The sequence below is a fragment of the Mastigoproctus giganteus genome, chromosome 4 (assembly GCF_048544385.1).
Source record: "Mastigoproctus giganteus isolate SK-2022 chromosome 4, ASM4854438v1, whole genome shotgun sequence".
Lineage (NCBI taxonomy): Eukaryota > Metazoa > Arthropoda > Arachnida > Uropygi > Thelyphonidae > Mastigoproctus > Mastigoproctus giganteus.
Window position 1 is genome coordinate 36,572,494 of NC_143578.1, and position 19,423 is coordinate 36,591,916.

Below are 19,423 nucleotides of genomic sequence, written 5' to 3' on the forward strand. Positions count from 1 at the left end.
ACAAAAAAAACCTACATAGCCTTGGCAGCATCAGTACTGATTACTACATACACTTCTTCCAGTCAAGTTAACAAGCACAAAAAAAGCTGTCAATTTTTTAAAAAATATCAGCTCCCATAGTCATGGTTTTCAAATCATTATATCATAAGAATATCTTCACACATCTCACTATTATATTGAACAAATACTAACAGCACAGCTAGGCTACTGACATCAGTGCTCTCATTGAGTTGCATGGTAAAATAAGGCAACAACTTATGTCTACAAATGAGCTCACTAAGATGATCGGCTGAGCAAAGTAAAATTCTTCTTTTTACAGTGTCATTGAGTGGCACCTGTTTAATTTTTGTTGATTTGTTGGGTCCAAATATTGTCTCACGCAGGTCAGTTGCACATGGCTTTATCAAATTTTCACCAATAGCATGGGGCTCTCCTTGACAAGCAAAGCAATGGCTCACTTTCATTAAGGCTTCTAATAGTTTTTTATGACTCACAAATATAGATTTCCAGCACAAATATAAATGGATGGTGCGAAATAAAAATAAAAAAATGCTTACACAGACAAAACCACCACATCAGTCCAGCACAAAATCACAGTCTAACTGCACCAGGACCCATGATAATACAGGCCCAACTATTCTCCCCACTGCCTGAGCTGCATATAAATTTCAGCAGATAGAGAACATACTCTGCAATCTCACTGCCACATGTGATATTTAGCCATAAGTTCAAACTTGTACTACTCCCCTCCTCTTAACAATGGAAATAGGAATATCATTAAAAAAAAAAAAAAAAAAAAAATATATATATATATATATATATATATCATTTAAAATCTAAATTATTTCACAATTAGCTGATAAATATTTTACTGAAAACTTAGCACATGAAAATCTTCCATTTTGGATGCAGTGCCTGAGGTATCACCCCAGGGGTACACATACCCCCAGGTTGAGAACCACAGAGCTAGACGATTGGTATTACCAAGTTCAAAAATATGTTTATTGATTCAGACAGAACCAAAAGTTGGTGTTAAAATGTGTTACAGTGGTGAAAAGGATATTCATTTTGAGAATGTAAGGACATAGCTAGATCAAAGTCAAGCTGGATATTGTACAGCAAATGAATTAAAAACAGCAACAGTCAAGAGGGAAGGAACTGTAGACAAGGCTGAAAGTAAAAGTTAAATTGCACAAAGCAAGATGTTGCCTCCATAACCTTATTAAATTTGTTAATTCTAACAAGAAATTTTAAAAATATTTTTACATCTAAGAGAAATTATGAATGATGTTATGAAACAGCTGTTTCCAATTTCTTCAGAAAAGATAACCACCATTCAATCACACTTTTGTGTGTGTGGTTAAATTTAGTCTTTAACATTTATTGCATTAATTAAAATGTATTCTTTAAATTTTATTATTTGCATATTATTTTTATTAAATAGAATTGTATTAAGCCTATTTGATTTGAATTTTTTTTATGCAGTGTTATTTTGAATATAAACATTTTCATATATTTTTTTCTTTTCATTTATGTTTACATTCTAATAGTATATAAATTAATATATATTGCTGGATTGTGAATAAATATTCTTGATTTTATGAACTGCAACATGAAAATATTTACATATTCTATGATTAGGACTTTTCAATAATTCAGACCACCCCTATTAATCCAAATTACTAAAGTTTTACTGTACCTTGTTCTCTTTCTTTCTTCTGTGTTTAAGGTATAGCACAAGATTTGCTTTTGAGTATGGGTTTTGAGTTTCAGTATGGAGCTTTTGTTGGTGATGATGATATCTTGAAGAGGTTGTCCAAAGAGGTTTGGATAGATGACCACTGTGCTCAAGGCTAGGATTATGCTTCTGCAAAAGTGCCATTATGAACTTCTAAATGTTGGAAAGCCTCACTCTATACTTTTTTGTCAGTACTTTGATAGAAGTCTCTTCAACAGTTTGAAAATTTTACGGAGCTTTCTGCTCTTCCAGATGCAGAAAGTCTTCATTGGCTGAATGAAATGCAAGAAATTCATTGACATTGTCAACTGTTACTCCTAAGCTAATTCTTAAGATCCTCTCTGAAAAACCTTTATTATTAGTATTGGCTATACAGTATAGGGAAGCTGGAAGTAAGTTTTTGCTGCATTAAAAGGAAAAAAATATATATATATATCCTATGTGGTTTCCCCCTTCCTGTAAGTACTTAATCCATCAGGCCTTTTTAATTTCCCCAAACTGCCATTGGTCTCAACTCCTTATGGAGGCAACTTATTATGATTATTATGATTAACAATATGCTGGGTAAAAGAGAATTTATGTGACCCCACCAAGCGTATAAGTTATTTTGAGGTTATTTCCCAAGTGTAAAACCTTGCATTTTGCAGAATCAAAACATAAATGACCATCCACCAAAGCCTGTCTAAGTTGTAATGAAGCTGTTCTAGACATTAACCACTCTCCCAGCCTTCACATGAACTGCAAATTTTTAGATCATGCCTGCTATCCCTTCATGAATGTTGTTTAAGAAAATCAACAGGAGTCATCCAAGGACTGATCCCTGAGGGATCCCACGTCCAACTTTGCCCATTTTGAAGAGTAACCATAAATTACAACCTTTGACTTCTGTCATATAGCTATTCTGTAATTCTTCTAAGGATCTTACCTGTGATTCCAATTTGTTCTATCTTATGTAGCAGTCTTGAGCTTGGCCCAAGTTGAATACTTTTCTCAAGTACAAAAAAATAACATAAAGTTATTTCTTGTATCCAACTCACTGGTGACACTGTCATAATAGTTTATCAGGTTATTTAAACAAGCTTTTTCTTTACAAAAAAATAAAACCTTGTTTAATCAAAATCTTTCCTTTACAAGAAATCCTTTTGAAAACACTCTCCCTTGAGTGCATTCTTAATCATTGCCTCGAGCCTTTGGAATTAAACACAGTCAGGGTACTGAGCCACACACCACTGAGATTTACTTCCTTGAGCTCATTCCAGTTGTTGTTGTTGTTATTTGGTTTTTAGGAGCATTAGCAACTAAGGCCACATTGCTCCGGGGATATGCGGTGGTCATTTCCTAACCTTTCCGCATCCTCCGTATCCTCATTCCAGGCCTCAAGAACATTCTTGATTTCATGAAAAATTCTGAAGCACCCTCCTTCTCTTCAAAATTCTTTCAGAATTGGGCTTCTTTCCTTTCTTTTTCAGTTTCTCTTATGGGTAAAAGTTTGCCTAATAGGCTTTAACTGTTTTTGTTATGCTCTGGTCCAATGGCTGAAGGAATTCAGTGATATTGGGGGGGGAAGGTGGTCTCCACTGTAACACTACAATTCAAATATTCCATAAACTTGGGATGCCCTGAAGCACTGTCCAGACTCAATAGTGTCTTGAATGCCAATTTTTTTTCTCAAGCAATATTTTTACAAATTAAACACAAAGTAATCATAGAATTCCCAGCACTGTCCCTACAACCCAAGTGTTAAGATTAAAGTTGAAAGAGCAGTCTTTATAATGCTCTTGTAAATGCCTTGGAGTTTTTCAAAATAGTAAACTGGCATGGTTTCAATTTAAAACCCACAGCAGAGTCAGCACCTAACAACTGAGCCATTCTGGAGCCAGGCAGCTTATAAGGACCTATATTGGTTATATAGGCCTTTCCTTTGAAAGCATTTTTTTCTCTAAAACAACTCTAAGAGTGCTGACAGTATTTTCAACAAATAGCAATATACTCCTTTTCACAAATAATGTCTATTTGAAAGTATTTGATTAAGTGGCAACATGTCAATAATTGAAAGTCGGCTACTTACAAGAGAACTGATATCATGAAAATAGACTTTTCTCTTTTTCTTAGTCTTAGGAAATTAAAAAGAAATGGTACAGTTCTGCTGTTCATGAATTTATAATAATAATAATAAAATTCTTTATTAATAGAAATATACAAGGACACAATTCCCACTACAGACAACCAGAGGAATCTAACAGCTTGCTAGACACATTACATTAAGTACATACAAAACTATAGGTATATAGTTTTGTATGTACTTAATACATAGGTATATAGCAAATACATAGAAACTGCTGCTAATACCTTATTTTCATCAACATAAGCTAAAATAATCAATTTGAATCTTTCAGTAGGAAAGATAATTTAAAAAAAAATCTCACTTCATAATTTCGAGAAAAAAAAAAAAACAAAGATTTCTTTAGTTATTATAAAATTAATTTTAATTTTATTGGTCCATATTAATCAAAAGAAATGGTAAAATAATAAATTAATAGCAGCTTATAGTCAGTCTCACTTATCTATCAAGTAAGGGATGAGTTTTTTTTTTTTTCATTAGTGAAAAGTAATGAAAAAATATTTTAATAGATATTTTTGAGGAATTATTTCATGATCAGAATCAGGAATAATATTGTGGCAGTTGTATGTTTTCTTTTCCTGTTAGTAACGTTTTATTCTGTTCCTACTTTATATATTTTTTGAATTTAGATGGCATTATTTTACAATGCTGAGCGTATACTTTTACAAATTTATTTTTCAAATCATTTCAGCCACATAACCGTTATAAAGTGTCTGTGGGAACACGCTTTTATAGAGTAAAGGCAAAACCATGGGACAAAGAAACCATTTTAAGAAGACAAAGCCAAAAACGTAGCAGTAGTGTGGGAAGTTCTTCTGGTAGCGTTGCTGCTCTACAGTCTACAACATCTTTCTCTGCCGATATATCAACATCATCTGGAATGTCAACATCAAGTATTTGATATACAAAGTGATAGGTTTTTCAGGTCTATATACTTGTTATGTGTGATATCCAATGGCCTAAAACTGCATTTCACCCAAGTATGTGTAGCAAGTACAAATACTTCTAGGGTGTTTAACTCAAGAACACAATATGCCAATTACAACTCTCCATTATGTGCTACAACTGAAAATGACCAGGATATTTGCTAGCATATGTTGATGTAAAGGAAGAAATATCAAACTGACATTTCTCTACTTGGTGTAATTGAACCATCAATACCAATACCTATATTTCTGTTGTAGTAAGAAGAATCTCTAACTGATTATTTGATACTAGAGTGTTAATGGCAGTATCGTGTTTATAGTTATGCCAGTTAATGCTGGGCATACTGCCATTAGCTCATATTGTTTCTTATGATCATGAACCCAGTTTGTTATCATAACAGGGTGACACTAAGTGCCATTTGTTTGCTCACTGCTGCTACTGTTTAATACTGTTTGTACCATTTAATACTGCTTGCTGAAATGAATCAGCATTTCTTCTTGGTTCATAGCCATTATGAAACCTAAAAGTATAATGAAATTAATTACTTTTGTTTTCTATATTACTTTTAAAATACTTGTATCCATGTTTGCACTGTACATTTTTAATAATACAACCAATTTTCATATATCCAGATTAAAAAAATTACAATTCTTGTCAGACCCTATATCATGACTACCCAGGATCATATTCAAAGGGTTACTTTCCCAAATTTCAAAAGTGGCTGAATTTGAACTGACACATCTTTAGTTATTTTAAGAGAGATTTTCTTTTGCTTAAATGTGAAATGTAATTTTATCTAAATATATTTTCTTTACCTTATATATATATATTATTTAACACTCCTTTTGAAAAAATTTATAATCTGTATAAAAATGAGAAAATAACATTTGCAGAGAGGCAGAATTTCATTGTGGAAAAAACAAACCTGACAGAGGGAGACATTTATTATCTAAAACTGTAAGCCTTCTTTCTCCTAAATTGCTATAAAACTTGTACGTGTGTGTGTGTGTGTGTGTGTGTGTGTGTGTGTGTGTGTGTGTGTGTGTGTGTGTGTGTGTGTGTGTGTGTGTGTGTGTGTGTGTGTGTGTGTGTTCATCATGGGAATTAAAAAAAAAATAAAACAAAACTAGTGGATGAGAGAATAATCATTTTTAAGAAAATCACTTTTAAGAAATAACTCCATTAAATTTAAATCAATTTGGTGATCATTTATTTGGTAATCGAATATGATTTAATATGAGTAATCAGATAGATTTTTTATTGAAGTAAGTTAGGTACAAATTCCTTGATATTAAAGTTTTATATTTTATTAATCATTTATACAAAAACATGGGCAAATGCTTAGCTTTTTGTTGCTTAGGTTTTGATACTGCTAAACTTAACTGAAATTAATGCTTTTATTTGTTTTTTTTTTATCTCTGTGCTTTAAAAATGCTTAAGAAAATCAAAAAACAGTCCACATAAAGATTAATTTCTTAAAAGAGAATAATCTTGAAATTGATGTAAACAAGACATTGTGAAAATAATTTTCACCTGGTTATAAATGACAGTCTTATTTGCATAAACTAATATATGATAAAATGAGCTGGCTAAACTGAATTGGACTAATCCCTTTTAGATAATCAAAAGAAAGTCCTAATTCATTATTCCAACTGCCCATGATGAAGTAGAACTTCTGCTACCTTTTTTATGATTTATAATATATCACAATAGTATTCGTGTTGTTAAGTGATTAACAATCAAAGAATAGGGACATATGAGGGTGTGCGGTTCGGTATGCTTATTGCAAGGTACTGTACTTCTGAAAACTTTTTTTTTCTAAACTTTATTTTACTGAAAAAAAAATAGTTTCATTATGTCTCAAATTCCCTTACAAGGTGTAGTTTAACTGCAGTCATAGTTTCCCTAAAACTCAATCTCAGTGTCATCCAAGTGTCTTTGAGTCAGTGTTTGTTTATTAGCAATTACATAAAGACTAAAAATGATGTACAGTAAAATACAATAAAAAAGCTAATTATTTATTGTATCTGATACAGAATATAAATAATTATTAATCTAATTATTTATATTCAGTATCTAAATACTGAATTATTTTTACTTTCTTTGCTGTCTTTTATTTATTTATCTTAATTTCTGAATATAAGGAATATATTATTTTAAATAACACATGTAATGGAAAAAGAAAAAATACTGTTAAATTTTTTTATTATCCTAATACAAAAACATGGCAAAAATAGGTCAGTCAGATTTATAGCTGATAAGTGCCAGAAAAGCTGTCAGACTTACATAATTTTATAAGTAATCTTCTACAGTTTATAAGTATTTCATTTTCTTTTTAAGAATTTGAATGGTCTATAAATCATATGCCCTTACTTTTAAGGTAATGCTAGTTTTTTATGAAATATAAAATCTCACACCGAGTCATCTTAGAAGTATTTATTATAGACAAATCTGCTTGAAATATAGCTGCTTAGGTAGTACTATATATATAGCTTCTATATTTGCAGTACAGCTACTCCCCGACTTACGTATATCATTACGTATTTCCACAGAATGCAACCCTTATTACGTAAGGGTTACATTCTGTGGAACTCTACATATAAGTCAAATTTTACATAAGTCGGAATTTCCCTAAATGCTTATGCAGCATTCACAACTATGGGTGCTGAATTTGATTGAAACAAAAAAGAAGTGTTCGACGAACATGTAAATAGAATTGTTTATTCAATTTTTTTATCTCATGCACAGGAAAAATTACAAAAGTGTATAAAATTATAAAAATTTCAAAATTATAAAATTACAAAAAGAGAGAGGAGACAGGCATAACGTCAGTTTTACCTTTCGAGCATTGTTGCCAGAATTAACTCTCCAGCTGATAAGTATGCCGCTGTGAAAGTTGAGGGCTGTGGAGAAAGGAGTTTTTTCCAATGCATCACAAAATTTCTCTGCAGCTGCAGAATTGGTACTGGCAACTTCACCGTATACGTTAATGTTTTGGAAACCAGCGAGATGCCTATTAAACTACCCGTTGCTTGCCACGAACTTGGCTTTGGGTTCACCGTACTTATCCTTAATATTTTCATAAATATTTCTTGCTTTGGTTGAATGGCCATTAGACTCAGGAGCACTTGCTTCTAAATCTGATTTTCCATCCATATTATTAATAGCTTTTCCATCTTCAATATAGCACCTGAAAGCTGTTTTAGACCTAATTCCCACGGAATAGATGACAAACTTTGTCCTGCTTCATACTTCTTAATCAACCTCATTTCTGAATCAATTTTGTTTCGTTTCCTAGCCCTGCCACCACTTATACTTTCTGTTGGTTGCTTCCCCCCCTCACCATTGTAATAAGTAAATAGGAATGAAGAGAAGATTTTGAAAATTGATTTATGTTTTTTATATGATTGAAGATTTCAGTGAAGAGGAACACATTTCACCATGATACCGTAATGTTAAAACCCCCAGAATTCCAGTTATCGGTATTATTGCAAATGCAATAAGATTGAGTTTACTACCCATTTATAATAGATTGCGCTAACAGAAAAGCCCAATAAACCAGAAAGTGCTAATTGTTTTTATTGTTTTATGGTAGTGACCTCCAGAAATGTGTTTTAGAAAATATCATAAAGGCATTCAAAATTGATTCTTATAACGGAACATATGATAACAATGAAAGGGTAGTGCAATTTCCATTATAAAAATGACCTTTTAGAGAGATAAATAGCTTAGTTATATAGCAAAAAATTCAAATTCCGAGCTCTTGGAACGATTTACAAAAAAAAAAAAAAAAAAAAATCATGGGTTTACATTACGGTATTTTTACAATACCTCCATTTATTCCTATGGGATGCAAAATACATTTCCACGATTTTTTTAAGTTTGCACCAGCCGGCAAAAACTTAGATAAAGTCGAATTTCCGTAAGTTGAGTATTACATAGGCCAGGGAGTGCCTGTACTGAATAATATTTGTTGAATGATATTACTTTATATAATATCAAATACAGTAGTCCCTTTAAAAACAATAATAAAAACAGTCATAAATCAAAATTATCATTAATTGAATATACAAAATACATGTTAAAGGTTTAATCTGCTCCAAGGCCATCAGAAACTTTTTCACAGGAAAAATGCATACTTTATAATACAGTACTGCTGTACAATATTTGAGCATTTCTTAAGTAAATAATAAATTTTAGTAAAATAAATATTTTATTGAATAACAGAAGATAATTTAATAATTTACAAAATAAGTTAAGATAAATTTAAATAGTTTCAATAAATAAATATTTATGCCAACACTGTTAAACACATGTATAAGTAATACAATAAATTTACAAAAAAAATTGCCTTTAATAAAAAGATATAGATGTTGAGGATGGCAAAACTTCATTTTTGGAAGGACAGTTTTCTTCCATAAAAACATTTAGAAGTTAAGGTGTGATTGAAGGTAAAACTACATCAGTTTCTAATTCCAATCTTAGCCTTTTTCTATTAGAAAAGCTATTCAGTGTTATCTGTTTTGTAGCCTTTCTCATGCTCATTAATTGCTTCTTGTAGTAGGACATAGCATTGTCTTCATACTGGCAACTCATAAACTCTGTTTGTGTATGAAGGGATACAGTATGTCTTGCAGCTGAGCTTTTCACCTGGTTCCAATGATACAGAATTTCCTTGACCTCTGCATTTGTCATGTGATCATCCTCTCTCACTAAGGGAGACAATTTCTTGATCAGTATTGGTCTAATCTTCAAAGCCCTCAAAGTGTTGCTGGATGGATGATCACAGAGATTTTCAAGCAGTGAATTGAGACTCCTTTCAATGCTGCAACAGTGTTTCTTACAGCCTAGAGAGAAAATAGGGTAAAACTTGATATTTGTTTCATTAGTTTTTGTCTTCCAAAATTCCTTCAGTGCCATGCCATCACCACTTGATGTTGCTTCGTGGCATTTCCTGCACACCTTTTTCATGTAAAGCTGCTTGAAGTTGTTTATTACTTGTTGATCATAACTGCCTGGTCATCTGTGCCTTGTTGAACCATAGGGTGAACAAAGAAGTGGTACTAGCTAATACAAACATCACTTTGATGAAATCATATTTGGATTGCAAAGAAGCAACAATTTTGGGGTCATGGCCAGGTGCATTGTCCAAAAGCAGCAGAAGAACCTTCAATGATGCCAGCTTGTAATCAGGTACTTCTTCACAATGGGACTAAAAATTTCTATTGCCCATTCAATAAACTGCCTAGTCATTATGCCTCATGGTTGGACTTCCAATAGATCCCAAATTCATCACTGGTAACCTTTTGTTGCTTGAATATCCTGGGATTTTCAGAGTGATACAAAATCATTGGCTTTAATTTAATGGCAGATTTAACTTAACTTTAATTTAATTTAACACCAGAAACATTAGCACCAAGCAACAAGGTTAACCTCATTTCTCCACAAAGCAGTTTCATTCTTAGTTATGTAGTTCCTCTTTGGCATCTTCTTCCAAGAGAGAGAGAGAGAGAGAGACAACAGTCTCCCATATTGAACACTTGGTGAAGAAGATAACCCCCCCCCTCTTCCATCAGTTCACAAAACAACATTAAATTAGGTATACTTACAAGTGTACTTAATTTAATGTTGTTTTCATGTTTTGAAATAATTTTTTGCTATGTTTCAGCAAAAATTGATTTTCTGCTTTTCTTTTCTTTTCTTTTGCACTCTTCTTTTGGGACCATTACTATTGATTTAATTTAGTCAAATTGCAACAAATTTATAAAAATTAGAGAGAGAGAGAAAATGTTTATCTAATCACAACAAAATTACAAAAATCACAGATGTGTGCACAACACAACAAAATTACAAAAATTACAGATACCTGTACAGTCATAACAAAATTATGAAAATCATAGAGAGGTGTTTGCACTTAAAAGGCAGAACAGAAAAAGAGAGATGGACTCCAAGCAGTGATAAACACAACTGCATGACTTTACAGTACTTTGATTGGTCAAAAATGATGACCGCATGCTTTACAAGTGTTTTCCTTGGTCTAAAATGATGCCTGAATTTTATTGCATTGACATCATTATATGATTACATTTGACCTGATTGAGACTTTCATTATACACTTCAGTAAGTGGCATTTTTCAACCTTCTTAAAATTTCACACTCACTTGAACAATTATGTGATGCATCTCATTTCTCCACTACACCTCTTTTCATCATATCAGGACCTAATATCAAGATCATTGTGAGCTGCTACTCTGCCATGGTTAGTATCGCACTATGACCAGTTCCTCCTCCTATTGGTGTCAGGACTTCTGACAGGGATGACAGTTATCTCTAATAACAGCCCAGCAGATCATTTCTTGATTGCTTTATTACTCTTCTCATGCCTTTTTATAGCTAACAATTGACTTTGGAAGGTTCAAACAGGTTACATTAGTAAGCAATCAGAAATAACTGATATGGCATCTGACAATTAAAATTCTTAACGTATGTACTGCAAGTTCCTGATACTGATATCGATCACAATTTTTGTGTGAGCAGAGTGGGAGGAGCTACAAATTAAAAATAGCTTTATTCAATAGATTTGCTTCAGGGTTGGGGGGTTGAATACTAAAGGGTGTAGTAAATATCCAGCCAAAAGCTTAACCAATACTAAAAGCTGTGTAGTGTAAGAAATTATAGCCATGGATTTTGCTTTGGTCCTTATATGTAAATTATATATTTATCTAACCCCACCTAAGTAAATTTTTCTATTATACTGATAAAGAGTTTGTTGTCAACTCCTACAAAGCCTTGACTGTATACTACCATTTCATAGAACTGATTCCTGAAACATACTGACTATAAATAGAATATATATTATCCCAAACTGTACTATTTTCAGTGTAAGTGCAATTAAATATTATGCTAAATTCTATGCTTTGAATAGAACAAATCACTACTAAAAAGTATCTTAAAACCCTGATAAAGGCGCCTCCATAGCCAGGTGGGCAGGAGCAGCAGTGCATAGCATATGCTTCTTGATTAGACCGGGGTTCGAGCCCGTGACCATCAAATACGGAGGATGCAGAAAGGTCAGGGATTGACCACTGCATATCCCCGGTGCAATTAAATAAGTGCAATTAAATATTATGCTAAATTCTATGCTTTGAATAGAACCAATCACTACTAAAAAGTATCTTAAAACCCTGATAAAGGCGCCTCCATAGCCAGGTGGGCAGGAGCAGCAGTGCGTAGCATACGCTTCTTGATTAGACCGGGGTTCGAGCCCGTGACCATCAAATACGGAGGATGCAGAAAGGTCAGGGATTGACCACTGCATATCCCCGGAGTAATATGGCCTTATGGCCTATTGCTAATGCTCCTAAAATCCAAACAACAACAACAAAACCCTGATAAATATGTTAAACTTTTAATGCTTAACACATTTATTCCCATGGTCTTCTCTGCATAATGCTTCAATATATTTTTGCACCACTGCCATATGTCTGCTGATAGCATGCAATATTTAAGGGACTGTGATGTGTGTTACTGCCTTTGGGTACTACAACACACCAGGAACAGTGATAATTCACTGTTAATTCACTGTTGCTTGCATTGTTGAAATGCTGCTCCGATTGCAGTATTGAACTATCCCATACAAACAGTGGTGATTACTGGTATCTGCTCTCACAAAGCATGTTGTCAGACATGCTTTGTGAGAGCAGAAATCAAACACACATTCAGAAATTTCAAAGTAATCATATCCAAACTTTTTCTTTATATAAGTACAAAATATTAAAGCCTGAGACAAAAAAAATCTAAAACCATGTAGCAATGTAGGTATTACAAATGGAAGACAGATTAAAGTACTGTATGCCATTTTCAGAACTATGCGAAAATACCATTAAATATATTCTTGATTGCCCTATCCATCAAAACTATATCTGGTCTATATACATTTCCTTTTTTATACATGTATATATATTGTCACATTCAACTCATTACATGATAAATAGACTTCTCTTTATACAGGGTGATTCACTACCAGTGTGACAAACTTGCAGGAGGTGTAGGGGGCACAAAGACGAATCCGAACCACATAGCATTGCAGGGTCCAAAATGCCTTCGTCATGCGGTAGAGGACGTTGAACGGGAGGTCGCATGAACAGCGATCCCACTAGAAGTCAGCATTTGCGAACCGTAACGGACGCACCGCTCTGCGCTTGTACCAGGAACGTTTCCCGCACAGGCGTACTCTTCATCATACGATTTTCGCACGTGTGTACAGAAGGTTACATGAGACTGGTTGTTTCACGAGAGGTACCATGAATCGAGAGCGAACGATGAGGACACCAGACAATGAGGAGAATGTCCTACGTCTTGCAGAAGGCAATCCGAGTACGAGTACTCGAGCGATAGGCCAACGATTGGGTATTTCCCAATCCACTGTATGGAGGATACTGTCAACAAATCAAATGAGTTCATACCATCTGCAACGCGTCCAATCATTGGAGCCTGCGGATTATCCACTCCGGAGGACTTTTGCTACTTGGCTTCTTCAACAGAAATGGTTTGCAAATGCTGACTTCCAGAGGGATCGCTGTTCACGCGACCTCCCGTTTAACGTCCTCTACCGCATGACGAAGGCATTTCGGACCCTGCAATGCTATGTGATTCCGATTCATCTTTATGCCCCCTACACCTCCTGCAAGTTTGTCGCACTGGTAGTGAATCACCCTGTATACATTTGGAACTGGATTTTAAGACTGTAAATAAATAATGAGTAGATATCTGTGTTAATATTGTAATAATTAACTGTCTAGTTATAAACAATATCTGGCATTTTCTTTTTCCCAACCAACATCTTTGTACATATTTGCATACAAAGCTTTCACTTTTACAAATTGACATCCTTAACAAAATAACAGGATTTTCAGTAATATTACTTTATTTAAACATAATTATGTTTGACCGCCTTCTTTTAATCTTAACATAATATGGAAAGAAAGTGGAGAATTCTCCCTCCTTATAAATTAAATGTCCTTGAAGGATGGGTAGTTTCCTTAGGCAAAGGTGAGAATAAATAGGTTAGATAACTTGTTTGTGTTCCTGATTTCTTTTCTGCTACAGAAATTAATTGGACAGTATTCTCAAAAATTAACAGGGCCACTATGAGACAAATCATGAGGAACCATTTATTGATAAAATTAAAATAAAAATTTTATTTATATTTACAGGTAAAAATTGAATAAAGAATGTTACGTTTTTGCTGCTTCTGTGGAAAAATCACTAACTCTTATTGAACCAGCTAGTCAACACTTCAAACAGTAACAACATTTATTTATTAAAACAGCATTGATAAGCCTCAATATTGATAGAAAATTGAAATTACTATATAGATTTATCATTCAAGAAATAAAAAAAGCATTAAGTAGGTTGAGAAGAAACACTAATCACACATTTCTTATGCAAGTTTGGAAGAACTTGTAATAAAATGGGATTATAGCATTATAATTTCTTCACTCTCAAATTCACAAAAAAACATACATATTTATTTTTATTCTTTAGATCCAACACTTTCAAAGAGTACTTACATATATTGACATTTTCCAAGTTTATTTTCATGTAATGTGTTCATTTATGTATGAATTGCCTTACTCTTCCAGTAGGCTTGCCACCCTTATCTGTGTTTCCAAGTAATAGTACACATAGAAAGAGGAGGAAATTGCACCTCTAAGCCTCAGTTGTCTGATTTTGGTTTGCAAAAATCAAAATTCTCTGGAATTGAGATCAGAAGTTGATGAAATTGAACTAAGCAATATATAAACAAATGTAGAGGGTGTTATTGCAGCAAAAAATAAAAAGTATTTTTACTTTTTTTTTTTTTTTTTTTTTTAATTCTCATTTGATTGTTGACAGTAATTTCACTATAATTTTGGGCAGTCAAGTCAATTTGGGCAATACAAATTAATATATATGTATTTGAGTACAAAGCTTTCATTTTACAAAATTTTCAAAATCCCACAAAGAAACCCACTCAACAAGCCAGCCCCTAACAGAAAACTGTCTCTTGCAAGCACGCATACATTCACATGAAACAATTAAAATTCATTCAGAATACAACACATACATTTATACAAAGTAATAAAAAGGCATATATCAATTAATAATATATATATATAACATCAATGAATTGCTGCTTCTAACCAAAAAAAATTGTGCATAGCTGGTATGATTAATAGTTACAAGGATATTTAAAACTAGTTAAAAATAAAATAAGAAATAGAAATATTTTATTTGTATATCACATGCTTAAAACCTCTCTCTCTCTCGTTATACATATTTGGAGTTGTTCTCTAATATCAGAATTATACCAGGAATCAAAAGGCATGCTAATGATATGATGAGAGAATAAGTGGTAATATGGGATGTATCAGTTATACTTTAGCCACTGTTTGAAACATAATATCCTGAATTCATTTCTTGTATTGTTTTTGGAAGTAATAATACACATAGAGGTTAAAATAAAATATTAATTTCCCACTCTTAGCCACTTTGGGGCTCCATCTAAATATAAAAAAAGAAATTTCATATGGTAAATTATGCTACATTTTGTGTATTATAAAACTATAATGGTATTTTGCAATATTTTGGTAAATAACTGGCTACAACAGAAAAGAAAAGATAAAATCACATTGAAATCATATGAATTAAAAGTATTACTGTCTGTTCACTTGACATTTTAAAATCCTAATCTCTTTGGTTTTGGTGGACAAGGATGTCGTCATACCTATAGGGCTCTTCTCTGCTCTAGGTGCAATAATCCTCCTCATCTGTTATCATCTGCCACCATACAAGATGTCAGCTTTAAAATATCATGTGAACAGTAGCTCATGGTACTGTATTTTTCAAGGTAACTATTTTCAGGCAACTCTTTGAACACGATGTATGTTTAGCAAAAACAGATGTATCTACTGAGTGGTTGCAGAATTGTGTACCATTATACTTTGTCATGCATGTTACACATAGTGTAATCATATCATAGAGTTAGTGTTTGATTTGAACTCCTGTAATATGTGAATAATCATGAGAAGTACACTGAATGCACCATTCAAAGCTAGCAAAAGTCATTCAAGCTAGCACAGCTAAATAAGAAACTTGTTTTTAATTTTGTGGCAAAAACAGTTTTAATCCCACTCATTCAGGAAATTTTTTTTCTTAAATAGGAAGAATGTATTTTTCTGCAATCTCATTTACATCTATTCTTTAACTTCCTCTCTTAAAAATTTTAATGAACTTAAAAATATTCTGTATATACTAAGAAAATATTTATATATACTTCCTGGTGTATATAAATATGCTAGGAAGTCTTACGTAGACTATTTTCAGATATGTGTGTGTATCTTCTTGAATTTCATAAGACAGTAAAGTATATTGGGATGTTAAATGTTCACTAATATTCAGATTATAAAATTAAACTAGGATATTGATTCAGAAGTTGGTTTTTTTTTTTTTTTCCAGTAGTATTCTGTTATTATTTATAAGATGTTCTAATAATTGAATGTAATGGTTTATTTTGCATGCCACTTTATTAAATCAGATATGATAAACAAAAAAGTCATAAAACAGCAGATAAAAAATTTACCTTGCAAAAATATAGTTGAATCTCATTATTGTAGATAATTTTATTAGCTTTTTAATAACATGCAAATGTAACATTACTTATCTATTATTCTCAATTAATTATTGTTATAATTCCAAAATGTGTATAGCAAATATTTATCCATATAGTATAATGTAACTGCTCCTTGTTGGGCTCTCTAGTGAGGTTCCATTATATTGGAGAGAAATATCAAACAGCTGCACTTTTTTTGTATTTGGGGGGGAAAAAATCAACAGTACTTTGGAAAAAAAACTTAGAATTTTTATAATGTTATTTCCTATGCTGTAAGTAGCATTTTTTCTAGATTTTTCACTGCTGAGATAAATTATAGAAGAAGAACTCTGTATTATCTCATATTTAAAACAAATTAGCAAAATATATGTGCTATCTCTAGACTTTCTACAGATTATTGCCAATTTTGTCTGTATTTTAGCTGTATTATACATGCCATTTATATTTTCCTTTACATAATTTTCTTGCTCCTTAAATAACGACATTTTGTTTATAATAAAAAATTAATTAAAACAGCAGATATTTTCCTCCATACTTTTCTATATACAAGGTGAGTGAAAAGTCTGAGCTATAATAAGAAATTAAACAGAATGATGAAAAGTTAACTCTTTAGACTAAAACAGGTGTAGCAAATCCTAGTGGTAATCTTAACAGTAGCTCTGCCCATTAATCCTGAAGTCATACATTCCCAATTAGAAAATTGTAGAATATATTCTAATTGGTATAAGCATTATAACTCAGAAAACAGTTCTGAATGTCATAAGAAATTTGGTCAAAGTACTGTTTTTAAAACATAGTTCCCACTTATAAGTTGTACAATTTTTGTTTTATTTTTTAATGCTCCAGGTTGCTAAATTCATAGATAAAGTAGACATAACAGTAGAAATTACCAGTTCAACAAGATTAATAGATCTTAATAATTCCATATATTTTAGAAATACATATCATGAACAGTGATGCCACTATTTCAGATTAATGGCACTTAAAAAGAGAAGACTGGTCAAGGACCATAAACTCTTCACACAGTATTGTCTTTGGTGGGAGGCTTATACAGCAGTTGCAACTCCATATCTCATAGCAGAAAGCTTACATTCCATATAGCTAAGTCAAATCTTTCTTCAAAGCTTCATTAGAAGAATGACAGCTGTTCTACACACACACACACACACACACACACACACACACACACACACACACACACACACACACACACACACACACACACACACACACACACACACACACACATAACAAAACGTGTAACCTGAAATAAACAAGCAATATACTCATTAGAAAACTGTTAAAAGAACAACACTCCCTTTATAGATATCCTTTTCTCACTCACCCAACAAGAAGCTTGTTGGGCTAATTAGAATATTTCTACAGTTTTTTTCATTTGAAATTATTGTCTAACTATCCATGTAGAGGCAGCTCTTTGATTTGTCATGCTTGTTTTAATCTAAGGAATTATTTCCCATCGTATTGTTTTATTCTTAGAGAATTTATTTAGAATAGTCCAGCCCTTTTACTCATGCTGTATATGTATATGAAATTCTGGTATATTCAGATTTCTTGGTATCTTGATGTGATTTCTGTATATATATATATATATATAAAAAAAAGAAAAAAAAAAAGAAGCAAAGTAATAATTTTGTGCTTGAGGGGCTGCTCTCTCCACTAAAAAAAAATTGTATTTATATTATTGTACATATATAAAGAAATTAAGAGCATTATGTTCTAGTGGTAGTTTGTTGCACATTTTGTCCTATATATATATATATATAATATATATATATTATATATATATTATATATATATATATATGTCTTGATAGATATAGAAATAATTTATATGGGTATTAACTTAACCATTCTTAGTTCATACAAGTTCCCTAATTGGTATAAATTTATGCCTTTGTGTGTATGTGCTGCTTCATTTTTTTAAACACAAATATTCATTTCATCCATAAAATTTACATCTTTCTAACGTCGTCATTCAATGCATGTTGTAAATTTTTGTTGTGGTGTGATTTTAGCATCTAGGTCTTAAATATTTCTGCAGCTGCCTTCTTTTTCTGCCTTAAGGATGAACTGCATCTAGTGTTTCTCTTTTCAATTTGCAGTGTGATAAGGAATGGATTTCTATGATCTTAAAAGTATTCTCTATTAGCCTTTTTGCATGCCCATATTACTTTTTCGAAAAAGAAAAAAAAACTATCTGAAATTTTAATTTCACAAAACAAAGTAATCGCTAAGTAAATATCTGACATAAAAACAAGAAGTGAGAACGCACAATCTAGATATAAGTAATTGTCCTATCCTAGCTAATGGTTTAGTTACGTAGGTGGCAGTACATCAGGTTTTCTGCCAGTAGTAATGTATTAGAAGTCTGGAAATACTATGCACTCTTTCTAGTCTTGTCATTGTTATTGTAATTATACTACAAGAGGTTAGTGCTAATGAATGATAAATCAGGTGTGCGTATGCATGTTTGCCACTGTCATTTTCATATCTTGTACTTTTAGCAGCTATCTAATAGTATAGACTTGTAAGTTAATATTATACAAATAATGTGTTCATTGTTAAGTTAACTTTTGATAGTTCATGCTTCAGCTGGGTATTCTATTAAATATGCAATTGCTCTTGTTCTAAAGATAGTTCTAAATCCATTGAAAATATTTTAATTTGTAATCTTATTTGAACATACTAGGACATTTTTCTTTTATGTAGCTAGTGATTTTAGGTTACCATGTGGCAATTAATATTTACACACAATCTATTGGTCTTAAGTTCCATTAGAATTACTTCCTGTAGAATCGTTGATTTGGTATGTTTTGAGTAATCTTTTTATATTTGTTTTATATTGTTATCACCAATGAAATAAGTAATTAAACTGAGTTTGACATACCTTATTTTGCATTAATAAAATGGTCTGTGTAACTTATAATAATGGATACTGAAGTGCAAGAGAGAGAGAGAGAGAA

At 32.2% G+C, this 19,423-nt stretch overlaps 1 protein-coding gene across 4 annotated transcripts in view; it reads left to right on the forward strand.

Moving 5' to 3' along the window:
* Positions 1-5,263, forward strand: part of Atg17 (autophagy-related 17) — a 648,565-nt gene extending 643,302 nt beyond the window's left edge. For all 4 annotated transcript variants that reach the window (XM_090372636.1, XM_090372635.1, XM_090372637.1 and 1 more), the window contains one exon: positions 4,552-5,263. In XM_090372636.1, the coding sequence (XP_090228762.1) occupies positions 4,552-4,761 (210 nt within the window). In that variant the 3' untranslated portion in view covers positions 4,762-5,263. The remainder of the gene's footprint in view (positions 1-4,551) is intronic.
* The last annotated feature ends 14,160 nt before the right edge of the window (positions 5,264-19,423 follow it).